At 43.3% G+C, this 25,439-nt stretch overlaps 2 protein-coding genes and 1 long non-coding RNA gene across 6 annotated transcripts in view; 2 read left to right on the forward strand and 1 right to left on the reverse strand.

The window, feature by feature from the left end:
- Positions 1-2,734, forward strand: part of STXBP3 (syntaxin binding protein 3) — a 54,141-nt gene extending 51,407 nt beyond the window's left edge. For all 4 annotated transcript variants that reach the window (XM_006742041.3, XM_081815583.1, XM_081815585.1 and 1 more), the window contains 2 exons: positions 684-832; positions 1,611-2,734. In XM_006742041.3, coding sequence (XP_006742104.1) covers positions 684-832; positions 1,611-1,705 — 244 coding nt within the window. In that variant the 3' untranslated portion in view covers positions 1,706-2,734. The remainder of the gene's footprint in view (positions 1-683; positions 833-1,610) is intronic.
- Positions 2,735-8,314: 5,580 nt separating this feature from the next.
- AKNAD1 (AKNA domain containing 1) overlaps positions 8,315-25,439 on the reverse strand; it is a 55,936-nt gene continuing 38,811 nt past the window's right edge. Inside the window, exons 8-14 of the mRNA XM_006742049.3 lie at positions 21,749-21,834; positions 18,820-18,917; positions 14,288-14,410; positions 14,087-14,194; positions 11,706-11,787; positions 9,466-9,595; positions 8,315-8,702 (exon numbers count right to left, since the gene is read on the reverse strand). Of these exons, the coding sequence (XP_006742112.1) occupies positions 8,571-8,702; positions 9,466-9,595; positions 11,706-11,787; positions 14,087-14,194; positions 14,288-14,410; positions 18,820-18,917; positions 21,749-21,834 (759 nt within the window). The 3' untranslated portion in view covers positions 8,315-8,570. The remainder of the gene's footprint in view (positions 8,703-9,465; positions 9,596-11,705; positions 11,788-14,086; positions 14,195-14,287; positions 14,411-18,819; positions 18,918-21,748; positions 21,835-25,439) is intronic.
- LOC145720850 (uncharacterized) lies at positions 16,669-23,017 on the forward strand. Its single transcript, XR_014144068.1, has 2 exons — positions 16,669-22,581; positions 22,810-23,017. It is a non-coding gene; the product is annotated as an uncharacterized LOC145720850 (long non-coding RNA).

Here is a 25,439-nt window from a genome sequence, read left to right on the forward strand (position 1 = left end):
ATCGGCGAGCCTGGTGGTGGGTATTGAGGAGGGCACATTCTGCATGGAGCACTGGGTGTTATGCACAAACAATGAATCATGGAACACTACATCTAAAACTAATGATGTAATGTATGGGGATTAACATAATAAAAAAAAATATATAAAGATAAAAAAAAATGGGAGTGACACTGAAACAAGAGGGTTTTAAAGACTACAGAAAGTCATAGACTTTTGGGGCACCTGGGTGCCTCCGTTAAGCGTCTGACTCTTGGTTTTGGCTCAGGTCATGATCTCAGGGTCCTGGGATCAAGCCCCATGTCGGGCTCTGTGCTCAGCATGGAGTCTGCTTGAGTTTCTTTCTCCCCCTCCCTCTACTCCTCCTTACACACTCTCTCTCTAAAATAAATAAATCTTTAAAAAAATGGTAAGTCATAGACTTTTCACGTATATAGAGTAAAAGTGCTGAACTAGGTTATGAGTGATTTGTCCAAACTCTCTATTAGATCAAAATTAAACTTGAAGTGGGGCTGTCCTACCTAACCTGTATTGGTTCTCCAGTCATACCATAGTTAAGTCCTTTCCATAAAATCAGGGTAATTGGTGCCAGATTTGAGTTTGCTTGAGTTAGGCTTTTTAAAAACTCTACAAGCACTATGGCTTTGGAAAAGTTTTTAACATGTTTGTGTATGTTTATTTTTTAGTGCTCGCCAGAAACCCAGAACTAATTACTTAGAGGACCGAAAAAATGGGTCAAAGCTGATTGTTTTTGTAATCGGAGGAATTACATACTCTGAAATGCGTTGTGCTTATGAAGTTTCTCAGGCACATAAATCCTGTGAAGTTATTATTGGTAAGACATGTTTTCCTCTTTTCAATTTTTTTTAAGCAAACTAAATGCAAAACTTTATGTTGTAAGTTACATGTAGGTCTAAATTGTTGAGTGCAAAAAAACTTACTAATCATAGTGTGTTTTATCTGATGTACTAGAGTTTTTTCCTGGTTGACTTTTTTGATAATTTGATTTTTAAAGATTCTGATTTTGAGGGAATAAGCTTCAAAATATTTTATTATTTAGATATTATTAAAAATGTCCTTTAAAATATTATATTCCAGACTTGCCCTTATTATTAAATAATTTTTGAGACATAAATACATTTCTACTACAGAAGTACTTTGAATGTTTTTGTGGATGTGAACCTGACATTGGCAAGTCCTATATGGAATTTAGTTTTAAGAACTTCAGTCAAAGCCACTGATACGGAAACTCTCCTCCTCTATGGAATGCAACATTTGTACACCAGCTGTAGATCTGCAGCACAGCTTAATGATCCTGTGACTGAGCAGTGATTCTTCTGTTCTGCCACAGGGATAGTAGCGTCCAGTTTTGATCGTCAGCATATCAATGTATTGCACAGAGTAGACAAAGTACTAGCAGTGGTTTACTGAGCATGCTGTGCAATGAAGAGGAGGGCCTGAAATACTGTGGTATAGGCAGATGCCAGGAATGTGTCCTGTAGAAATTTTGTTAAATTGCCCCAAGCTGTGGCACTTTGCAAATTTGAGGGACAGAGCAATATACTTAGCCAATTAAGTTCTGGCCTCTGAAATTTTATCTTTTCTCCTACCAGGTTCTACGCATATTTTAACACCCAGAAAGCTTTTGGATGATATAAAGATGCTAAATAAACCCAAGGATAAAGTCTCCTTTATTAAGGATGAATAATGATATTTTTTTTTTGAGATTCTTATTAACATGTTCAACTAAAATAAATCAAGACAAGGTTGCTATCATGTAATTTAAACAATGTAAATATTTTATGGAATAATGATTTTTCAAATCTATTTCTTAAGGGACTTCATGGTTACATATCATTGGGTTTGCCATTTTTAATAATTTAAATGGTGTTGCTGCTTTGTAGATGATGAGCAGAAATGTTAAAATGCTTTCTAAAAGGAAATTTTTCACCTCTGGAACTGAATATATTAGAATTGTGGGTAATTCTTCACAACTACCTATGTACATACTAATTACTTATCAGATACCTCTCTGTCTTACGCTCAAGTATAGTTTTTTGGGAAAGAACTGATTTTAAATGAAAAGGCTGTAAAAGTAAAAACTGTGTGTATGTCATGATTTTCTCTAAGTGGAGTTTTTCAATTGAAATTCATAATTTCTTGGGGCGCCTGGGTGGCTCAGTCGTTAAGCGTCTGCCTCTGGCTCAGGTCATGATCCCAGGGTTCTGGGATCGAGCCCCGCATCAGGCTCCTCGCTCCGCAGGAAGCCTGCTTCTCCCTCTCACACTCCCCTTGCTTGTGTTCCCTCTCTCGCTGTCTCTCTCTCTCTGTCAAATAAATAAATAAAAATCTTTAAAAAAAAAAAAAGAAATTCATAATTTCTTTTATGTGTAAAATCATTGTCATTAATAGAAATAGAATAATTTCACAGGGTATACTGTCTTCCCAGATACTTCTAAAGAACAGTTTTATATAATTTCAAAATCATGTATGTTTAAAGTAGAAAACCAAAAATAAGTGAATATTCTAAGAGAAAATAAATGTATAGTTACAAAAGTTATCTTTTTGGGGGCAGGGGAGGAAGGGGAAGTTGGGAAGTTTAAAAGTTCTAAATCAGAGAGTTACAAAAAAGAAAAAGAATGCACCATAATCTTCCCACCAAGATAGCCCCTGCTGACTTTTTATAAAAACAATGTAATATTTGTATAAGGTTGGATAATAAAAGGATATGTCTGCACATGCGTTACACAAAGGGAATGTGTTCATTTCAAATCTCTCCTTTTACCTGGCCTCATAGTGGCCTCATAATTTTATATATTACTCATCTTCAGAGTTTTGCTCTTCTATATAATGCTGCATTGTTTGGGTACATACCTTTGCAAACACACACAAATACTTCTATAATATCTTCTAGCAATGGCATAGCTGGTCAGAGTATTTGTGCATTTAAATATAGTTGACTTTTGAACAACATGGGTTTAGCTGACCCCTGCCCCCCAGCCCCAACCATGCAGTTGAAAATCTGTTGAGAAACTGTTTACTCCTCAAAAACTTTACTAATAGCATACTGTTGACCAGAAGCCTTACTGAAAACATAAAGTCGGTTAACACAGATTTTGTGTTGTATGTATTATTTATTATATTCTTACAATAAAGTGGGAGAAAAAATGTTAAGAAAATACATTTACAGTATTGTACTATATTTGTCCAAAAAATCTGTGTAAGTGGACCTGTGCAGTTCACACCCGTGTTGTCCAAGAGTCAACATGTTGATAGATACCACCATTTTAAATTTTTATGTAGATAAACCCATCACTTTTCCTTTTTGGTTTCTGAATTATATGTTGTACTTAGAAATAACCTTTTACAACCAAAACAATAAATTCATTGTTTCTTCTAGAACATTTCAATAGGTTCATTTTATTTTTACAGGTAATTCATCCATCTGGAATTGACTTTAGTGTGACAGTGTATGGCAGGTATTGTCTCTTAGCACTTGGCATTATGTCCCATGCCTCCCCATCTCATACCAGAGGGGATGAAAGGCTAAAAATGAAGTTTTGCAGACTCAAAGATAAGCAGGGTTCAGAACTGGTTAGGTTCTGCCGGTGATTGGCGTTTGGTCAAGATTTGGAAGGCAGAGACCATCTGCCATGCTGTACTAGTGGACAAGCAAGCTCCGGCCACCTGAAGTTGTTTGTAGCAACTAGACGCCGTGTCTCAGTGTCTGTCACCTGCTGCATGGGCTTGAGGCAGTGCTGGTGGCTTCAACGGCGCTGACTTCCTGTGCCCTGCGCCCCAGAAGATGATACAGCCCGAGTCTAAAAGCTGTGTTGGCCCCCAGTTTCTGCCCCTTCAGCTTTTTCTCTGAGTTTTTAAAAAAGATCCAGGCACCTGGGTGGCTCAGTTGGTTAAGCGACTGCCTTCGGCTGAGGTCATGGTCCTGGAGTCCCGGGATCGAGTCCCGCATCGGGCTCCCTGCTCGGCGGGGAGTCTGCTTCGCCCTCTGACCCTCCCCCGCCTCATGTACTCTCTCTCTCTCTCATTCTCGCTCTCTGAAATAAATAAATAAATCTTTAAAAAAAAAAAAGATAGTATTTATTTATTTATTTGAAAGAGACCGAGAACAAGCGGGGAGGGGCAGAGGGAGAAGCAGACTCCCCGCTGAGCGCAGAACCCAACACCGGGCTCAATCTCAAGACCCCGGAGATCATGACCTGAGCCAAAGTCAGATGTTTAACCAAGCGAGCCACCCAGGCGCCCCTTTTTCTCTGATTTTTAAGGACCTGTGTTCATTTCTATTCTTTGAAATACCTGCGGATTTTCTTTTCCTACAGTGAACCCTGACTGATACAGTATTTAACAGGGATCCAGCTTTCTTCCTAAACAGCCAGATATTGTACAGATTTCATTGGGTAATCCCTCTTTCCCCGTCTAGTCTGAAATACTACCTTTATCACAGACTAAATTTATATTTGTATTTTGGTCTATTTCTGAATTCTCTTTTACTGACCTATAGTTCATATGTCTTTTTCCCTATTTTAATTCATGCTATATTTTATTTTAAAAAAATTTTAGGGGTGCCTGGGTGGCTAGTTCGTTAAGGGTCTCATCAGCCTTTGGCTCAGGTCATGATCCCAGGGTCCTGGGATTGAGCCCCAGCTCGGGCTCCCTGCTCAGCGGGGAGCCTGCTTCTCCCTCTCCCTCTCCCTGACGCTCCCCACTGCTTGTGCTCTCTTTTTTTCTCTCTCTCTCTGTCAAATAAATAAATAAAATATTTTTTAAAAAAAAGTCTAAAAAATAATTTTAAGCTCCATGCCACACGTGGGGCTTGCACTCATGACCTCAAGATCAAGAGTGGCATGCTTCACCAACTGAGTCAGCCAGACACCCCTAATTCGTGCTATATTTTAATGTGTGACAGATATAATCTCCACTCACACCTAAATCACTTATTTTTCAGAGATTTTCTAACTATTATATTTTTCTAAATGAACTTTAGTATCATTTTGTTAATACCAAAACTTATTTTGGTATTTTCATTAGGTTTGCAATACATTTATAGGTTAATTTAAGAGGCATTGACAGCCCAGGGCGCCTGGGTGGCTCAGTCGGTTAAGCATCTGCCTTCGGCTCGGGTCATGGTCCCAGGGTCCTGGGATCGAGCCCCGCATCGGGCTCCCTGCTCAGCGGGGAGCCTGCTTCTCCCTCTGCCCCTCCCCCTGCTCACTTTCTCTCTCAAATAAATAGATAAAATCTCTAAAAAAATTGACAGCTCTATAATATTGAAACTTGAAATTCAGGAATATAGAATGTCTTTTTATTTACCTAAATCTTTATGACCTTCAAAACCTTTATTTTCTTCATACAGGTACTGCAGTTGCCATATCTGTCTTCTGTGGTTCCATATGAATTGGATCTTTTACCTTATTTTCAAACATCTTTTATATAGGAATGTTATTTTTTGATCTATTAATTTCATAACTTGCTAGTTTACTAGGTAGTGATAACAAAATAATAATATGCAGGTGCTTACTTAGAGCTTTATCTGTGCCAGGCAGTGTTTCAAAGTGCTTATATTACCTCATTTAATCTTCTTACTTAATCCTGTGAGGATAGGCACTATTATCATCATCATCTTCATTTGGAAGCCGAGAAAACCAGGGCACGAAAAGGTTATGTAATTTAACCTGGGTGTGCGTGTGGAGACGCAAGGCTAGTCTCTCTCCATGCATCGAACATGGGAACAGTTCATTGCCAGTGAAAGGGTTGGTTTTTGGCGTCTGCGTTGTATCTGAGGCCCTTGTATACCTTGGTTACTGTCCAGAGTTAGTATGTATGTGGAACAGAGATTTACACTGATCCAGTGCCCTGTGGCAGGTGGAACCGAGAGTGCGGTGGCAGCACACACTGGCCCATTCAGTCACTTAACACCTCACTGATGACTTTGTCCCATCACAGTGATGTGAGATCCTTTGAGGCCTCCACCCTACATATACTTTAGGCTTAGAATTAGATCGTGTTTCCTAAATCTCTTGCTGAATTTGAAGACATAAGTTGCCATCTCACATAAATTCCTGGCATAAACTGATTCCACCTCCAGAATTAGCAATTACCGATTCTGATAAGACCCCGAAAGAGATATTTTGCTGTTAGAACTAACTGAAACCATTTATTCGCTATCTCGGAAGCCCACGCTTGCTTCCTGTTGAAATGCGCTTGGTTTATAAAGTATAGTGGATTCCCATTGTTCAGCCATATTCACAAAAAAATAAAAACATCAGCCGTTCACAAAGACACAAAAATTCTTGGATCTGAGCCGCAAAGGACATTGCCCTGTTTCTGTTTCTTGGATTAAGTACGTTGCAGTGATGGGTTCATAATAATCCTCAATCATTAAGGAAATGTAAAGTTACACTTAGGATCTAGTTTAATAAAGCAGAGATGAGCCATATTTTTAAATAAATGATTATGATAGTTAATGTTTCTCTAAAGGTTAGTTGAGGGTTTAGGAACATTCATTTATGGTGGTCCTTTCTAACCTGGGTTCCGTGGGTTTGCTTTAGGTGTCCGTGAACTTTTAAAAATTGTGTGTGTTCTTATATCCCTTTTCCCTGCAAGAGGGGACCATGGGGGAGGGAGACTCCATAGCTTTCTTCAGTTTCTCAAAGACGGTTGAACCCAGAAAAGATTAAGAACTAATGAATCATACGAGAACCCTTCAAGCCAGGGAAGTGTAATTTTAAACTTGGGGACAGGATAGTGATGCTTGGCACACAAAGCAGGTTATCAACTTGTGATTAAATTTAGGTAAGTGATGAATCTAGAAGCCTCTTAGCATATACACAGTTAAAGCTCCCTTTTTTTTTTTCCTCTTAAAATGCTACTACCACGGACGCCTGGGTGGTTCAGTTGGTTAAGCGTCTGCCTTTGGCTCAGGTTGTGATCCCAGAATCCTGGGATCGAGCCCCACATCCGGCTCCCTGCTCAGCGGGAAGCCTGCTTCTCCCTCTCCTACTCCCCCTGCTTGTGTTCCCTCTCTCGCAATGTCTATCAAATAAGTAAAATCTTAAAAAAAAAAAAATGCTACTACCAGCCTTCACTCTCTACCTTATGGTGCCAAGACTTAAAGTACCAAGTACCTTCAGCCACAAAGTCAGAGACATCTTCAGCCTGGCCTCTGCTTTATCTCTTCTAAGGCACCCTAAACCAATTTCCAAGCCCCAAAGTTAAAAATAGCCCATTCTCCAGCCAGCTAGACAAATAGCAGCTGCCTTGGCCACAAAAATCTTCAAAGTGGGAATGGATTCAACTCTCTTTACCACTGAGCAAAGCTCTGGGGGTTGGGAAACCATTTGTTGACTGTTTCGAGTAAATAGAGACCTCAGGAAGCAGGGAAAGAGCCAATCATGTGCTGCTCTGTCATTAAAGAGGTTATAAAGCAGTCTTAAAGAAGCAAATCAAAATCTTGTTCTGACATTCTACATGAAATGCTATACATTTAGTTAATCCCCAGTACATAGTTTTAGTGAATTGTCTTCACTTTGTCCCAAATTCATTAATCTAGGACTAACATTTTTGCATCTGACTTCAAGAGATCTTCATGTAATTTATATTATAAACATACTGTAAGAATTTCATACCATACAGAAAGTAAAAGTAAAGATTCTTCCTTCCCTGAACGATGCCCAGTTTCCATTTCCTGGAGGTCCACTGAATATTTTTGTGTATCGTTCCAGAAAATACGTATGCCCTTTGAAAAACATACGCAAATGAGGTCACACTACATACATTATTAGTTGTCTTGCCTTTTTTCACTATCTTGCAAGATTATCCACCTCATTTTTTTCCAGTGGTGCAGAGCATTAACTGTATGCCTGTCGTTATTTATGAATCCCCACAGAGTATTAGATCGTTCCACTTGGGGGCTCTTACCCTCAGTGCTCCAGTGGCCACCCATGTGTAATACGATGGCCTATTGTGTGAGTCACCTATGAAGTAATTGCTAAGAGTGGGGTTTCTGCTCAGAAGGCAAGTGCTTTTACATTTGTAGGATTTGATACCAAGTTGCCTTCCCACCAGGTTACACCAATTTACACTTCCATCCCCAGGGTACAAGAGCACCTGTCACCCCCAGCCTCGCTGACACTGGCTTTTCTAAACTTTAGTTTTTGCCATACTTATAGGCAAAGGTATAGTTTGGTTCTATCCTTTTTTTTTTTTTAAGTAATCTCTACACCCAAGGTGGGGCTCGAACTCTTGACCCTGAGGTCAAGAGTCGCATGCTCTTCCCATGGAGTCAGCCAGGCACTCCTAGTTTATTGCTTTGATTTCTTTTATTATGAGTTAGGAATAACAGATTTATTTTAAAATAAATACTTGTTGATTTCAATTTTAAGAATCGGGGTCCATTGTTTTTTCCTTTTAAGCACTTGGTGCCCCCCCATTTCTTACAGTTTTGGTATTTTCTCTAGAAAGTCACCTTCCTAAATGGTATAAGATACTTTTGGGGGGAAGATGAGTTTTCTTTGCATTTCTCTTTTTTTTTAAGTCCTCGGTTGCCTTGGGTCAAACTAGTATTTCAGTTGATTCCTCCATCTCTGTACTTTGGCAAGATTTTCTGCAACAGTTCTAATCATTCGATCAGTAGTGTCTTTCAAAATGGTTGCTGTCCTCAGGGCATGATCCAAAGACGAGTTTAAAATCTACAGAGGAAAAGTCCACACATTTTGTTTAAAGTTACTGTTTCTGTTAATTGGGTTATCTCATTATTAAACATTGCAAGGTGGAATTTTTGGAGTATTCTTTTCCCACCCAGTCTATTCCTGTTTTTGACAGTTGGTTTCCTAGGAAACCAGTCTGAGATGGAATATATTTTTTAGGGAAAGGGACAGAAAAAAAAAAGACCCAACACATGACCGATGAGTGTGAATCAGAGGATGAGATCAGCAACCTGCCAGGCTGTTGCCCTGCCACAGAGGAAGAGATCTGTGAGAAAGAAGGCAAGCTCTTTGGGGGCCGTCGAAGGGGACGGAGGAGTCATAACCCCTGAGACGGCACCCAGGGGGATTAGTGCTTGCGTTGGAAGCATTTGAAAGTGGCCTGGGATTTGACTGGAAAATTGGGAACCAGGCAGTTCTAACCCCAGTGTCACTGGAACAGACTTGGGAGCGGCTGGAAACAGTCTCTGCTGCCTTCACTCCTGGCCCAAGGGATCCTGTAGCCGAGGCACCACCCACAAAACACTTTCTCCAGGAAATTTCCCTTGGAACCAATTTAGGAATAATACAAACCATGTGGCTGCTCAGGCTGTGTGTCTCTGTGTTAGTGCTGAGCACAAATTGTATTTAGCAGAGCATTTTCTGGTGCCCCCATACTGTAATAATTTAAAAGGTTTTGTGGTCAAGACCATACTTACAAGCTGCAAGGATTCTAGAATGTTTTTGTTTTTCTTTTCTAAGTCCTCACCTCAGATTCTGTTTCTTCAATACTGCCAAAGTTGCTTAAGGATTTGCTTCCAGAAATCCTGCAGGAGTGGAAATGGGGTGAGGTTGTAGCAAGGTCTGAATGGTAGGTCATGAAAACCTTAAGATTTTTTCTGGAGGGCAAAAGCATATTTGTATAAAACTGCCCTCTCCCCTCGAGCTCGTGGTGGTTCAGTAATGGCTGTGTGTGTGTGTGTGTGTTGGGGGTGAGGAGTTTGTGCTCTCTCTGCCTTTCGCCTATAGTCCTGTTGTGGCTGACCACAGAAATAGTTTGTTCCACAACCATGAAGGGTGTTTTCTCCCAGAATCTGTCTCTTCTTCCGTTGCCACAGAAAGAGGCAAAACTCTGATTTTTATTAGGTTTTCATTCTTTTCGGGCCAACCTTCTACCCTGCATATTTATAAAACAAATGCACACAAATCTGCCAATTGCAGGCACTTTGAGTTGAGTTCCTTCTAGCACCAGTGAGCTTACAAAGTAAGGAGGCAGCAGCAGTAGAAAGATAAAAGCAGCACCTCTTTAAGCAGGCTCCCCTTGCCTACTACACTATAAGTATGACTCTGTCTCTTGATGGTCTGGGTGAATAAGGGGGGCCAGTGTCACCACGTACAGTTGTTGCAGTTGCGCACTGCATAGCTCTGGGAGGTTTCGTTCACAGTGTATGCGAAGGGCACTGCGTGGTGCTATGCTTCGCACAACAATGAGTAGTGGCCTTAAGAGATGCCACAAGACATTGCCTGTTGACAGGTGGGCCATGGAGCCATCCTCACGTCCCCCTGGCTTGAGATTCCTTCTGTTAAGCATTACTTCTTTGGTACATAGGACACTTGTAGCAGTCATCTCCAGAAAGTCTGGCTTCAAATGCTTGTGACCCAAAGCCTCCCTTCATCCTCCCCCCCACCCCCACCACCATATTCACATGAGTTGGTTCCGCAGGTTAGTTTAACACATTGGATCTATTGTCCAGTTGAGAGCATCAGAGAACATGAGCATAAGGAGCCCCTAGCTAATGAAGAACTCCAGGCAGAGCAGGGCAGTGTGGTGCAGTGGAAAGGGCGTGGGCTTCAGAGTCCTCTGTCTCCCTACCTCCAATCGGTCACCATGATCAACAATAATAGCCATCACTTGCTGAATGCCAGGTACCTTTCCAAGTGCTTTATATGTATTGACCCAATCCTCAATGAGTTTGGCACTATTATGATTCCCATTTGGGGAATAATGGGGAAATAATGGTGGGGAAAGGGAGGCACAGAGAGGTCAGGCAACCAGCTCAAGGACACAGAACCGAGATGCAAACCCAAGACCTCGCCAGAGGCCACATTCTTAAACACTGCACTGCATTATCGTAGGAGCTAGTGAGTTCAGACTGAGTGAGTGAGTGCAGAGCCTGAACTATTAACCACTGCTACACTATTGATTCTGCCTCCTAGAGAGCTCTTGAATACTAGACCTCTCTCTTTCCTTCTCTACCACCCTTGGCCAAGCTACCAACATTTCACCTGGAATATTGCACCAGCCTCTTACTTGGCCTTTGTGCTCCAATCCTTGACTCCTCTACTCCATTCCCACTCCTTTGGTAGTTAGAATGATCTTTTAAAACACTAGGAAACTTTACAAACACCTTCATTGGCTTATTATACTCAAGAGTCTGAAATCCTTCCTGTAGCCGACAAGCCCTTGCATGGTCTGGCCCTACCCATCCCACCAGCTTCCCCTCACCAGCCCCATCATGGCCCACAGCCATGCGTACTACACTGATCCAGAACTTGCCAAGGGGCCTTCCCATTCCAGCAAGCTCTCTTAGACTGGAATGTCTTCACTCTTACCTCTACATCCCCTTGCTAGTTGATTCACACTTATCCTTTGGTGTTCAGCTTCCCTGAACCTCCAAATTAAGTAATGGCACTCAGTACACCCCCTTTTTGGCACTTACAAAGACTGGCTCTTCTACCAAAAAAGTAACTTCCATGAGGGCAGGGACAGTAGTTTAATTTTTCACTGTGTCCTCAGAACCCGGCACAAGAGGCTGCTATTAACACCCAAATACTTGTTGAAGAATAAATGAATGTTTGAAGTACCAGCCATACTTTGGTTTGAATCTTGGCTTTACTACTTATGATCTAGGTGATCTTGGGCCAGTAATTTCATGCACTAAGCACATTGTATGTACCCAACTGATTGGTAGTCATTTTTGTTGTTATTAATAATAAAATAATACTTACTTTCCTGGTATGGGCTCATGTTCATCATGAGAGGATTTTGGATTCGATGTCTGGGAACAGATCCGTTCTGGTTTTGAACAAGCTGAAAAATGTTAGCTATGATTAAATTCAGAGCATCACAAATGATCCCCAAATGGTGGATATATGGGTATCATTTCCCGAACTTTTCTGTATGAAGGAAATATTTCATGAAATTTTAAGAAGTAAGAAAATTAGGGAACATAGAAAACAAAGAACTTTCTATCAAGTATTCTGAATTCAGGAAAAGAAATTCAACTTATTTATTTTAAGAAATTCAACTTTTAAAGGGAGTTTTATCAGTAGCCACAAGACCAGGAGTCTAGGTTTAGGTTCGCTGGGTGCTAGCTGTGTGACATCTGAGCATGCCGTCCAACTTCTGTGGACTCAACTACTTCATCTGACAAGTGGAGGGATAGATAATCCCTTTGACGGGGATTGAAGTCTTCTCCAAACCCATGAGCAAGGTTTCTAGGAGTCAGAAACTAAATTACATGACTAAGACAATTCCAGAAAATAGAGACTAAACAGAAAAGAAGATAAACGTAGGAAAGACACCACGGAAGACAAGAAGAAAGCCAGGGAGAGGAAGAGGAGAGTTGATGGCCAATAAATATGCCTTCTCTGTTGCTGTTTGTCCTTCCCTGGTCTCCTGTCTTATTCACCAATCTCTCGTAACTAGGCTTCATTCCCCCTCAGGAGGGTCCCATTTGACAAGGGAACTGGAAGACATTGTCCCTCAGACATGGAAGGCAGAGCAGAAGCCAGAAAGTCCAAATTAGTTATGTTGACCACCCGAACTTAAGTCGTGATGAGCAGAGGTACTAAAGAGTTCAGTCCTAATCTTTTGCTAGTCTCCAAATATAAATCTGGATTTTATTTGAAACATAGAAGCTCAGAGTTGGGAAGGATCATAGGGTCATCTTGTCCAGTTCTAGTCTGGTCTACAGGTTTGCAACATCCTGACAAAGTACATTGTCTCCGGATGGGATCTGTAGAGACATCTCTACAGATGGGGCTCAGGACCTCCCACAACAACCCACTGCATTCCAATTTCTGGAAGGTTCTTTTCAACACTGAGCAATGCCTCCTTATGACTTCTACCTTCTTGGCCACTATATATTTACTAATGCAGCTCAAAGTCACACTTCAGATGACTCAGTTGATCCTTCATTCCCTCATATATTGGAATGACAAGTCTCACGGACTGTAGACCCAAAGGCCAAAGAGATAGTAAAGAAATCTGCTCTGTTGCTTCTGCAGAGTTTTAGTGGCTGTCATCTCGAGAGAATACATGCACGTGAAGGATTTGGCAGCTGGGGGGGGGGTGTATAGGGGACGCACAGCTGAGTTCAATCTGGGAAATGGCATTCCTTCATCTTGGAAATTGGCAATTGTGAAAGATAAGAAACAGTCTCCCTGATGCCCTGTCCACAGATAAGGAGAGAAAGTGCCGGAGGTATGAACTTTCCCACAAGGAGAGGATGTCAGAGAACCAGATATGGCTGTGGGTCAGAAGCAAAGCACAGAGTATTTCCTTCCCTCCCTTTTGTTCCCTCAGCACACTCTGACTTTGTTAATTCTAGCACCGCATTTTGCCACGAACTTCCCTTACTTGGATACGAGTTCCTTTCAATAAATGGTGAACTCCTTGGGGAGGGAGGAGCCTTGTCTTATTCATCTTTATAAATAAATATTTGTGGGCTTTTAATTTTTTCCAAAGACAGCAAAATTTTGCATTGAAATTAGCATGTTTAAGGAGTATAAAAATAGTCTGTTTCTTTACATGCCGACTTTTAGTAGGGACATTTTTTTTTTTTTAAAGATTTTATTTATTTATTTGCGAGAGAGAATGAGAGACAGAGAGCACGAGAGGGAGGAGGGTCAGAGGGAGAAGCAGACTCCCTGCCAAGCAGGGAGCCCGATGCGGGACCCGATCCTGGGACTCCAGGATCATGACCTGAGCCGAAGGCAGTCGCTTAACCGACTGAGCCACCCAGGTGCCCTAGTAGGGACATATTTAAAGCTTTCACCACTCCTGAATGATAGCAATACTAGTGGTGACTCTTCAGTTGGTCATTTGTGTAGCAAATATTTATTATTTGTTATCAACCTACACTGAGTTAGCACTTAATAACTTTCGGAGTCCTTTATTGCTAGGATTTCCTATCTCCCAGCCCCGGCCCAGCCTCTGGCCATCCAGGATGCGGGGGGCCTCAGGTGAGTACTGGAGAGCCAGGCAGCAGGCTGGAGAGGGCAGCCCCCCCCCCCGAAGGGAAACAGTGGCCGGTGTGATGCGGGTCCCGCACGCCTGGGAGACCAGCCTGCTTACAAAGATGAGATCGTGCAGCAGATGTACTTACAAGGTGAAGAATTTTTATTTTCGTTTAAAAAGCAGAGTTTGACAAAGGCACTTCTTTCGTTAGGATTTAAGTAATTCTGTCCCGGCATGTTGTATCTGTAATGAAATTCTAAAAAGAAAAGATGAAAAATACAACTCATTGCCGCGGACAGCAGCTGTCCCCACTTACGCCTTCCGTGCAAGGGCCCCGCGTCACGCTCACCTTCAAGTGGCTCTTTGCCACAGACTCTTCGGGAATTATGACTCTTAGTGCCACAGTTCTCACATTTATTATTCTGCAATCTAGTCCCAGAAGCAGAAGAGCAGCTGGGGCCTGCAGCAGAACCTGGAAAAGCCCGAGTTACACAAAGGAAGTGTGAGTTTCTTCACTAGAGTCATAAAGTGTGGCAGCTCTAACCAGTCAGCGCCAAAGTATCCACTTCCCCAGTTGTGTTCCCAAGGGGAGTTGCCAGCCTCGGAATGACATTTGGAATCCCCGTATGACAAATGAGAGATGTTTTGGTAAGTAACAGATCTGATAGGAAAACCTCAAGAATTTACTCGCACATGGAGGTGCTTAGGGAAGGTCTGCTGAATGGATGGGTCCGTGAGAACGTGGCCCACTGAACCAATTACAAATGCAAGATCGATATTTTTCCAGATTTGCCCTGATACACCCTCATTCTTTTCTCAGACCCTGTTGTGGCCAAGAGCTTGTGTTTTGTCACCCAGACAGTTGGAAAGATGGTTTTTCTCTACATCAATTCCATAAGCCGATATGGGAAACTGAATTAGAGTTTTGCCGTTACCTGTGCCACAGAGGGGCTAGTAGTAGAGAGCGTGTGTGTCTAGTGCAGGTCTAGGACCTGGCAGGCTATGGGCGATGGAGCCCTGCAGGTAAGGCTAGAGTGTGAGAGCCTGGGCCAGACAAGTGAGCACATCTCGGCTCCAGGAGAGGTGAGACCAGGGGACAAAGACTCTGCCGACGCTACCTGCCTTGCTACTCTGGTGATTATGCTCATTTGTAACACTTTCTTTCTTTCTTTTTTTTTTTAAAGATTTTTATTATTTTTTGAGAGAGAGAGAGCGGGAGAGGGAGAAGCAGGCTTCCCGCCGAGCAGGGAGCCCGATGCGGGGCTCGATCCCAGGACCCTGGGATGGTGACCTGAGCCGAAGGCAGACACTTAACGACTGAGCCACCCAGGCGCCCCTGTAACATTATCTTTCAAAGAGTAAGTCACAATGGGGTGAGCTCTAGAGATGTTTTTTCTTTTCCATATCTCAGTCAGTAGTCATTGAGGGGCGCCTGGGTGGCTCCGTTGGTGGAGCGTCTGACTCTTGGTTTTGGCTCAGGTTGTGATCTCGGGGTCAAGAGATTGAGCTCCCTGAGTCGGGCTCCATGCTCAGTGTGGAGTCTGCTGGAGATTCTCTCCCTCCCCTCTGCTCCTCTCCTCCCACTCGTGCATGCACTCTCTCTCTCTCTCAAATAAATAAATAAATAAAATCTTTAAAAAAATAGTCATTGAGGGCGCCTGGGTGGCTTAGTCGTTAAGCGTCTGCCTTTGGCTCAGGTCATGATCCCAGGGTCCTGGGATCGAGTCCCACATCGGGCTCCCTGCTCGGCAAGAAGCCTGCTTCTCCCTCTCCCATTCCCCCTGCTTGTGTTACTGCTCTCGCTCTCTCTCTCTCTGTCAAATAAATAAATAAAATCTTTAAAAAAAAAAAGTCATTGAATTCCTTCTCAATCCATAACTCAGGGAAATTGCAATAAAGGATTGAAGGCATTCCCTGGGAAGGCTGTATGGTGGAAGGAGCATGAGGTTCAGATAGACCTGAGTTTGAAGTCTGGGTCTGCCATTAGTTAGCAGTGATGGTTAAAAATATGTCCACAAATTCTTTGATATGTTCTTCAGAAGGTAGAGCCTAATTCTTCTCTCCTTGAGTGTGGGCTGGATTTAGTGACTTGCTTGTCACAAATAAAGTGATAATGATGATGTATCACTTCCAAAACTAGGTCATAAAAGACACTGAAGCTTCCATGTTGGTCTTTCTCTTGGATCACTTGGCTGCCATGTCATAATGACACTCAAACAGCCTATTGGAGAGGCCCACACAGTGAGGAACTAAAACCTCCTCCCAATGGCCATGTGAGTGAACCATCATAGAGGCAGATTCTCCAGTCCCGGTCAGGCCTTCAGCTGATGGTGGTATTGGCCAGCATCTGACTACAACCTCATCAGAGAACTGGAGCTGAATCACTCAGCTAAGCTGCTCCCAAACTCCTGACCCATAGAAATTCTGAGATAGAAAATGTTTGTTGTTTTGAACCATTATATTTTGGGATACTTCACTATACAGCAGTAGAAATACACCAGCTCTTTGGCAAGTTACTGAATTTCTCTGAGCCTCCATTTCCTTATCTGTAAAATAAAGATAATAATTCCTACTTACAGGGATTTAAGGATAGCTAAATATTATGCACTATGTCAGCAGTTCTCAAATTTTTTATGTCAGAACCCTTTTACACTCTTAAAATTGAGAACCCTAAAGAGCTTTACTTATTATAGTTTTTATCTATCCTGTATCATCATAATATATGCCATTTTTTGTACCTGTGGTGAAAAATCTCACCCTGCATTGGAGAAGAGCTATTATATGACATTCAGTCGGTTGAAGATGGACTGGTAGAGAGGGATCTATTATAAATTTAAAGTCATTTTTGCTTGTGCAGAATCATTCAGATCTTCCCAAGACTGAAAGGAAAGTCCTAAGGCTTTTTTTAAATAGAATTTTAAACTGAAAAATTTAAAAATATTTTATTATGTCATTTAAAACCAACAGTAAATTCATTTCATGCTGATAAAATAAGGGTTTTTAAAAAAAAATTTTTTTTTAAGATTTTATTTATTTAATAGAGAGAGAGGGAGCACAAGGGGAGCGGAAGGGGAGGGAGAGGGAGAAGTAGACTTCCTTCTGAGCAGGGATCCCGACGCGGGACTCGATCCCAGAACCCTGAGATCATGACCTGAGCTGAAGGCAGATGCTTAACCGACTGAGCCACGCAGGCACCCGGGCTTTTTAAAATGTTTTTTAAAAAATTGTATTCATTTATTTAAGAGAGAGAGAAAGAGCATGCGTGCATGAGCTCGCAGAGTGGGGAGGGGCAGAGGGTGAGGGAGAGGGACAAGCAGACTCCATGCTGAGCACAGGGCCCAATGCTGGGCTTCATCCCATGACCCCGAGATCATGATCTGAGCTGAAACCAAGAGTCCAACCCTCAACTCACTGAGTCACCCAGGCGCCCCACAATAACAGGTTTTTAATGCAAAAAAGCTATTTTTAAAAATGAAAGGCATGGGGCACCTGGGTGGCTCAGTCGTTAAGCATCTGCCTTTGGCTCAGGTCATGATCCCGGGGTCCTGGGATCAAGCCCCGCGTCAGGCTCCTGCGGGAAGCCTGCTTCTCCCTCTCCCACTCCCCCTGCTTGTGTTCCCTCTCTGGCTGTCTTTCTCTCTGTCAAATAAATAAAACCTTAAAAAAAAAAAAAAATGAAAGGCATTAGAAGAGTGGCAGTATTTTATGTTTTGGCAAGTGTCTTGAATACCTGGCTTACTAGAAGGCAGCTGGATTCGATGGCTGCACCTGCATTCAGTCAGTTGCAGTATTGGCCTTGCACGGATATGTAGCTGCGAAAGAGAGGGTCTCACAGCCCCCCAGAAGGGTCTCAGGGACCCCCAGAGCCTTCTGACCACAGTTGGAAAGCCTGTCCTGGTACGGCATCTGGTGTTGTGGGTATTCAATTGATGAAACATTACTATGACTATTAGAAAATGAATCTTTGGGGAGCCTGGGTGGCTCAGTCGGTTAAGCATCTGCCTTCAGCTCAGGTCATGATCCCGGGGTCCTGGGATAGAGTCCTGCATCAGGCTCCCTGCTCAGCGGGGAGTCTGATTCTCCCTCTGCCCCCGCTGCTCCCCCTGCTCGTGCTCTCTCTCTCTCTCTCAGATAAATAAATAAAATCTTTAAAAAAGAAGAAGAAGAAAATGAATCGTCTACGGAGAAGAAGTAGAACTACACATGACAGAACAGAAAGAACACTGTGTCAAAGGAAAGGCTCTTGGCCCACAGCTTGTATGAGCGTAAACAAGCCTCGTTAGGTCTCTGGCCCCGGTTCTCGTGTATAAACAGGGTAGACCAGACTCGGGTGGGGACTCTCATGCTCAGGAGCTGCCTGAACAGGCAGGCCTTGGCCTCACCTCTTCCTCAACCAGGGTGGTTCTGCCACGGGATGTTTTTCTGCTTAAACTACCTTTGGAGGAAAACTCCTCTGACTAAAAATCATTGAATTCCATGCCCTGCGTGCTCTCCCAGTCTCCTCCCAGGAGAAGCAATTTTCTTTGCTTCTGTGAAATGTGCATGGACAAGTCGGCAGCAAGTCTCCCATGGCCAGGAAGCTCACCAGGTGGGGATTTTGGGTCATGCTGGAAGGATGACACCCAGAGTGGAGGCCACCTCACAACTGAGTGCATGGAGTCCCGGGACTCCTGCACAAACACAGGTGGGCACTTTCACCCTGTCTGGCCACATTTGATCCATTTGAATCTATTCCATTTTTAATTTTTTACATATTGCAAAAAAAAAAAAATACAATAGGCCACACCCTCGTCTAGGTAAAGCTGTTTTGTGTGGCAGATGGGCTGCCTGCAGGGAGCAGACCCATGGAGACGGACCACAGCCCCGGGCCCCTCAACTTACTGAGAATCGAACCTGCGTGCTGTGCCTTTTCTTGAATGGCAGGGGGACACCTTCCGCAGTTGGTGTTTCTGTGCCCTTTTTTCTCCATGTTCTCCTTCCTGAAAAAGGTGCATAAGATCCCATAAACTTTTAGCCCACTTCTCCTGGAGACTGTGAGCGTACCGGTAAAACTGAAATGTTAAATTTCTTAGATCAGGGCCTGGGACGATACAGGAGTGGCGTCTTGTCCTCAACACAGAGCTGCCCGCCCTTTTGAGAGCCTTCCTATAAGAAACCGCACCCAGCACCGCTTGGCCTGGTAAGAATATGTATACTAAATGTTAAAAAGCAAATCTGTTTTGTTCCCCAGAGGATGATATCTAATCACCATGCACACATATGCAATATAGAAATTTGAAATACGGAATTATAAGATTTGGGGTTTTCTTCATATTCGTGTCTCAAAATCAACTCTTACCAGGGGAAGAAGCTGTGCTCCATGGCAGTGCTAGGTCATGTGGCTTTGGCTCCACAAGTGCAAGCTGAGTGTGTCCAGAACGCCCAGCAAGCTGGATTTTGTCCAGTGTGTATGGGGCGCTTTGTTCCCAAAGCGGTGGGAGCACATTGGGTTAATTTTAGCTGTACAAGGCCACCAGGGGGCATCAGAAAGATACCTTCCAGTTGTCTACCAGGACACTTTCTCTGACCTGTCTGTTGCTTCAGCCTCCCTTCTTCACAGAAATTCTAACTCCTTCTGAAAAATTCTAATTAATCACAATTCTTAATAAAGCCCTCACACGCCCCTGAGATACAGTAATAGCCCTCCAGGAAAGTTGCTCATTCTTAGTGTGGAAGGCACTGTGCCCTTGATGTCCCGGACATAGCTGGTGAGAGGAACGAGACTGATTCCCCTGGAGGGAGGGATGGGGAGGGGAGGCGGGGGGGCAGGGAAGGGGGGACAAGCTCCAGACGTTGCTTGGTGAATGCAGCACCCCCAACCTTGCCCAGGCCTGCTGGCTGCCATGGAGACAGGCGCTGTGCTTGGAGTTGTTGGGGCTGGGGGCTGAGAAGCTGGGCCCTTCCCCTCCCCTTGGAAAAACATGCTTTCCTCCTGACTCACATATTTTCTAACACCTCATTTTCTGTCTCCTCCTTCCACCTTTGGGGCATTTGAACATCTGCTCTCCAAAGTGGAAAACTTGGATCTCTTTCAAGGGAGTTCAGTCCCACACATGACTTTCTTTTTCTGCCTCTTTTAAACTTCTTTGTGCACTAAAATCTTCTTGCCAAACATAAAAGCTAAGGGCAATTCTACTTGAGAAGACAGTTTTCCAAGAAGACAAAGTAGCTGAAGCGTACTCTTAAATACAAAATCCTGCATCAGACATAGCACAAAGGGATATGCATTTTATCTGTAGCATATATCATTAATCTGCATATATATAAATATCCCTCAAACATCAGCAAACTTCATAAAGCACATGTCCCATCTGAGAGATATCTAATCTTCTAGAAAAGTAAAGAGTATATGTAGCCCTTTGTTCAATTAATCCCTCAGGTATTATGTAGTTTACCAAGATTTCAATTTATAAATCACACCCCAGTGGTACATTCATTGTTAGATCTGATTTCACACTTGGCTGTGCTTTTCCTTCCCTCTTGTCCGTCATAAAAGAGAAAATTTAGTCTGGAACACCAGTCCCTGACTTGATACTTAAGAGTCTCTATAGGGTCTAGACTAGGGATTTGGAAGAGAAGTATTTAATACCTCGAATGCTTAATCAAAATGTTTTTTAAATGTCAAACTATTTTTATTATACTTAATACAATTTTTAAAATTCCAAAACTGAGGTTTCATTCAATAAATAAAAATAGTGGGCCTGGGGTGACTCAGGGAGTAGGCATCATTATTGCCCCTTATATTTAAAGGAGAGTCAAAGCCAATGACTGGCGTGTTGGTTTAAAGTAATGGTCCTCACCAGATAACACATGGTCGTTTTCAGCACAAACACCATGCACTTTTTAGGGGGTGGACACTCAATAGAACACTTAGGACAAGCTCCCGGGGTGGAATCCTTTCGAGCTTCAGATCTTGTCATCTGCTTCTATTAGAGCCCATTATGGACATGTAATAATGGTTGCTAAACAGCTCCTCCCTCCTTGACTCTTGACCTTTCCAAGGTAAATTAGCCCAGCTTTGGCCCGCATCCACGGTGCCTCCTGAGCATGGAGGTAGCGCCTCTCACTAACAGACAGAAGCTTCAAATAAATGATTCTGAATCCACATGGGCTAACAGTTGATCCAAAGAAAGTTTCAAGAACATTAAGGATTTCTCCTTAGGATTTTGCATCGATGCTTTCTTGACACAGTTTACAGCTTCTTAACCTCTGGAAGATTTCTTGCCCAAGAACGGGGAGAAGTGAACCCCGAGAGGTGGGATTGGGTTTATTTCCAGTGGGACTGGGGACAGAGGGAGGGAAGGGGCAGATTTTCACTCATCACAAGAAGCTGCTCTGTGAATGGTGCACGACCACCTCCCGTCTGGGTAATGTTCTGACGGAGCCTACAGGACAAACCACCCTTCGTGGGCTGTAGCCATGATTCTTAACCAAGGGGACTTCTGAGAATCACTTGAGCAGATTTAAAAGAAGTATTCCTACCAGGGCTCCAGCCCCGGTGAGGCTGACACAGTAGGTGAGGGTGAGGCGTGTGCATTATTTAACAATCTTCCCGATGACTCTGATGCTCACCCCACTCAAGAGCCACCGTGAGAGGGATTTGTGAATCGGGACGGAGGCGGGGCATGCCCAGCCCTGCGATCTGCGATCTGTAACTTGGCCAGCGGCTTCTGGCACCTGTTCACTTAAGTTGACGCCCACTCTCCCCGGAGCTATTATCCCTGCACTGGCTCCCACCTGCCCTGGGGATTTAGCAGCAAGAAGCCCTCACCATTCAAGGACCCCATGGCAAATGGCACAGCTTGGACTGGTCGTCTCTGCGTGGTCCTGCCTTCCCGAGGTGTTGATGGGGTTCTCCTGCACCACAAAGCACACACAGATGTGGCTGTGAGCGAGGAAGTGACTCATCCCGCCGCTGCTCACACACAGGCAGCTGAACTCACCGCTTTGGGAGTCCTTTGCTCTGATTTCTCGCTCCGCGGGGTCCGTGCTGTCATGGCCTGGGGCTTAAAGAGAGAAGGTTTCAATGCTGGCTTGGCCTCTCTCCTCCAAACATTTAAAAATCTAGTTTACAGATGAGAGAATACTTTCCCCCTTTTTTCTTTCCTTAGTTTCCACTTTCCCCAGGCTCCACCGGAGGATGAACAGATTTAGGAAGATAATGTTTAAATCCCTCAATCTGACCACTCTTCGTAGAGCTCTACAAGCTTTTCCCAAGAAATGCATTCAACTATGAATTAAAACAGGCTTTAGGACTATTTAGAGGCTGAAATTATTGTTTATATGTCCCTTTTTAACACAGAAAAATTACACTACTTCACGGAAACACCTGACACCACCCAGAGTGTATTTTCTACTATGGTTTTTACCCTTTCTGTAAACAGAAAACGTGCTCTTCTCCCCATTATAAACAATGCTCGCACAAGCGTCCTTGTACAGATCGCTTTTTCCATATTTTGAATTACTTCCTTAGGAAATGTCTAGATCGTGAACATGTTTGCATGATGATACCTGTTGCCAAATTGCTTTCCACAAACGTTATAAGATGACACAGCCACCAACAATGTGGGCAGCTCAGTTTGACCCCGCCTTCCGCTGCATCAGGTATTATCCTCGGAAATATTTTTGTTCACTTAAAAAGCGGGGAGGTGGCACCTTGTGTTAATTGCCTCTGTTATTAAAGGAGATAAACATTTCGCCATGTGCTTATTTATTGGCTGTGTTTCCTACTTGTGACTTTCAGTTCATCTCCTTTGTCCATTACTTTTTTGGAGATTTTCGGTGTTTCCTTACTAACAACAACAACCATTTGTGGCCTGCTCATTGTGCCAGGTCCTCCTCATACAACCTGCTTGGTTCCTTCTCGCCCTCCTGGCATCCTGATGCTCAGAGAATTTCAGCAACTTGGCAAGGTCACAGAGAGTAAGTGGCAGACCTGGGATTTGAAACTTTCCCCTTCTGCTTGTGTTCTTAACCACAATTTTCCTGCTCCTTTGGTCACCTGCAGAGCCCTTTGTATAATAAAAATCTCAATATGGCACGTTATTTGTTCTTAATATTTTCCAACTTGTCTGCCTTTCAAAAAAAGTGGCTTCGGTTTCAGTTTTGCAAATATTAGTTAAAATGTTGATGATGTCAAAGAGGAGGTGGCAATGGCCGAGAAACATATGAAAATGAGTTAAATTTCACAAACAGTCCAAGAAATACAGATGAAAACAATGAGATACCAGTTTCACTTATCACTTTGGCGAAGGTTGGAAAGAAAAAAAAAAATCCCCAGGGTGGGCTTGGGGGTGGGGTGGGGACACGGCTCCTTTCTGATGCACAGCTGGGCCATGACACCACCTTGCTAAGCGCCAGTTTATCAGAATTTTCTTGCCTCTTGCCTCTTGAACCATTAACATTTTTAGTCTAAGGAAATAATCGAGTATGGCCCAAAGCTTGCATATAAAATGATGTCACCAAAGCAGTGTTTGTAATATCAAAGAACTGGAAAAAACCAAATGTCCATCAACAAGGGATTGGTTAAATGAATTGGTATAATGAAATACAATGCAGTCCTTAAAAATGAAGCCATAGGTTTATTCTACATGATTGTTGAAATGCCCATGATAGAATGTTAAAAGAGAAAAAGCATCATAAAACAATATATATAGCATGATCCCAGTTTTTCAAAAATGTGTATGTGTCTGTGGAGAAGAAAAAAGACTCGACAGATTCACACTAACATATTAGCTATGATTTTTCTCTCTGTGAAATGTTCTTCTTTATACTTCTGTCTTCTGATTTGTTTTGCAATAAGCATAAATTGTTTTTATAATTTAAAAAAAGGCTTTGCCCCTGTGTTTTCTTTGATGACTTCTCACTTTTAGGGGTACAGAGGTACCCTGCACTTCACATATAAGGTAGATTTACGTGAGCAGAATGTAGGCAGGTGCCCTCCACCTGAACTGGGAGGCCTGGGATCCAGTGTCCCCTAACGTTTGTCCTCACCTTCCTAAGTCTCCTCACCTTCCTAAGCTTCCAACTGTTCTTCTGCCAAGTCTTTGCAAACTGTGAGCTCTGAACCAACATTATAATTTTGTCACTATCCTTTTAGACCAAGGGTTTGTTTTTTTTTTCATTTTTTTAAATTAACATATAATGTATTATTTGTTTCAGGGGTACGGGTCTGTGACTCGTCAGTCCCACACAATTCACAGCGCTCACCACAGCACACACCCTCCCCCATGTCCACCACCCAGCCACCCCCCCCTTAGACCAGGGGTTTTTAATCCCAGTACTTCCAGCTCATTGGTAATGAAATAATCTCAAGGTGTGGTCCCCAGACCAGCAACACTGGCGTCACCTGGGAGCTTGTTCAAAACGCAGGCTCACCTCAGACCCACCGAATCAAAGCCTATGTGCAGTAAGATTTGCACAGGATTTCTAGGTGCACTGTGGCTGGAGAAGCCCTGATCTAGAACAGGTACGCCAGGCAAGTGTCTCCCGAGCGCTGAGAGTGGGAAACATTAGCAACACCAGCAGCTGTCACCAGCACTGACATCCACGGTGTTAGTTAAGCTCAGAGCCAGGTGATCACGATGATGCCAGGTTCAGAGCCACACTCAGCAACACTGGTTATGGTCAGAGATCCAACAGAAGGAACTGAACCGAGCAGGGCTGGGCTGCTGGACATGACCCTGGGATCAGAGGACAACCTCATGGCCATTTGATCTGGTTGGTCTGTGTTATCGTTGTTTTTGGGGTTTTGGTGTTTTGTTTGTTTGTTGTTTTTTTGTTTTTTTAGGCAGTTTGAATTTAGAATCAGTTCTTGAGCTCTGTGGGAGCCCCACTTTGGGGGATTCTTTGGCTAAGAGTCATCGGGAATTTAATTGCAGCCTTCCTGGGACGATGGGAAGGAGCAACCTGAGGTAGAGTGTGGTGGGGACATCTTGTGGCCGCTCTCCTTCTCCTCTCAGAACTGGTCAAGCCCTCCCTCCGCAGCAATAGCTGTGTAGGAAGGGGCCTGTCACTGCCCCGAAGGACGCCCTGGTGTTCCTTAGGAATCCACGGAGCCGCACAGAGGGACTGCCTTTAGAACTGCAGTTCCATGGGGAGACTCAGATCAGTTCAGCATCCCCACTGCACCCCTAGGCACCATCACATCCTGCCTGGAGTTCCTTTTTTTTTTTTTAATTTTATTATGTTATGTTATTCACCATACAGTACATCATTAGTTTTTGATGTAGTGTTCCACGATTCATTGTTTGCATATAACACCCAGTGCTCCATTCAATACGTGCCCTCCTTAATACCCATCACCGGACTAGCCCATCCCCCCACCCCCTTCCCTCTGAAACCCTCAGATTCTTTCTCAGAGTCCATAGTCTCTCATGGTTCGTCTCCCCCTCCGATTCCCTCCCCTTCATTTTTCCTTTCCTTCTCCTAATGTCCTCCATGCTATTCCTTATGTTCCACAA

The sequence above is a fragment of the Leptonychotes weddellii genome, chromosome 4, assembly GCF_054177405.1.
Source record: "Leptonychotes weddellii isolate Sample4059 chromosome 4, ASM5417740v2, whole genome shotgun sequence".
In the NCBI taxonomy this organism is placed as follows: Eukaryota; Metazoa; Chordata; class Mammalia; order Carnivora; family Phocidae; genus Leptonychotes; species Leptonychotes weddellii.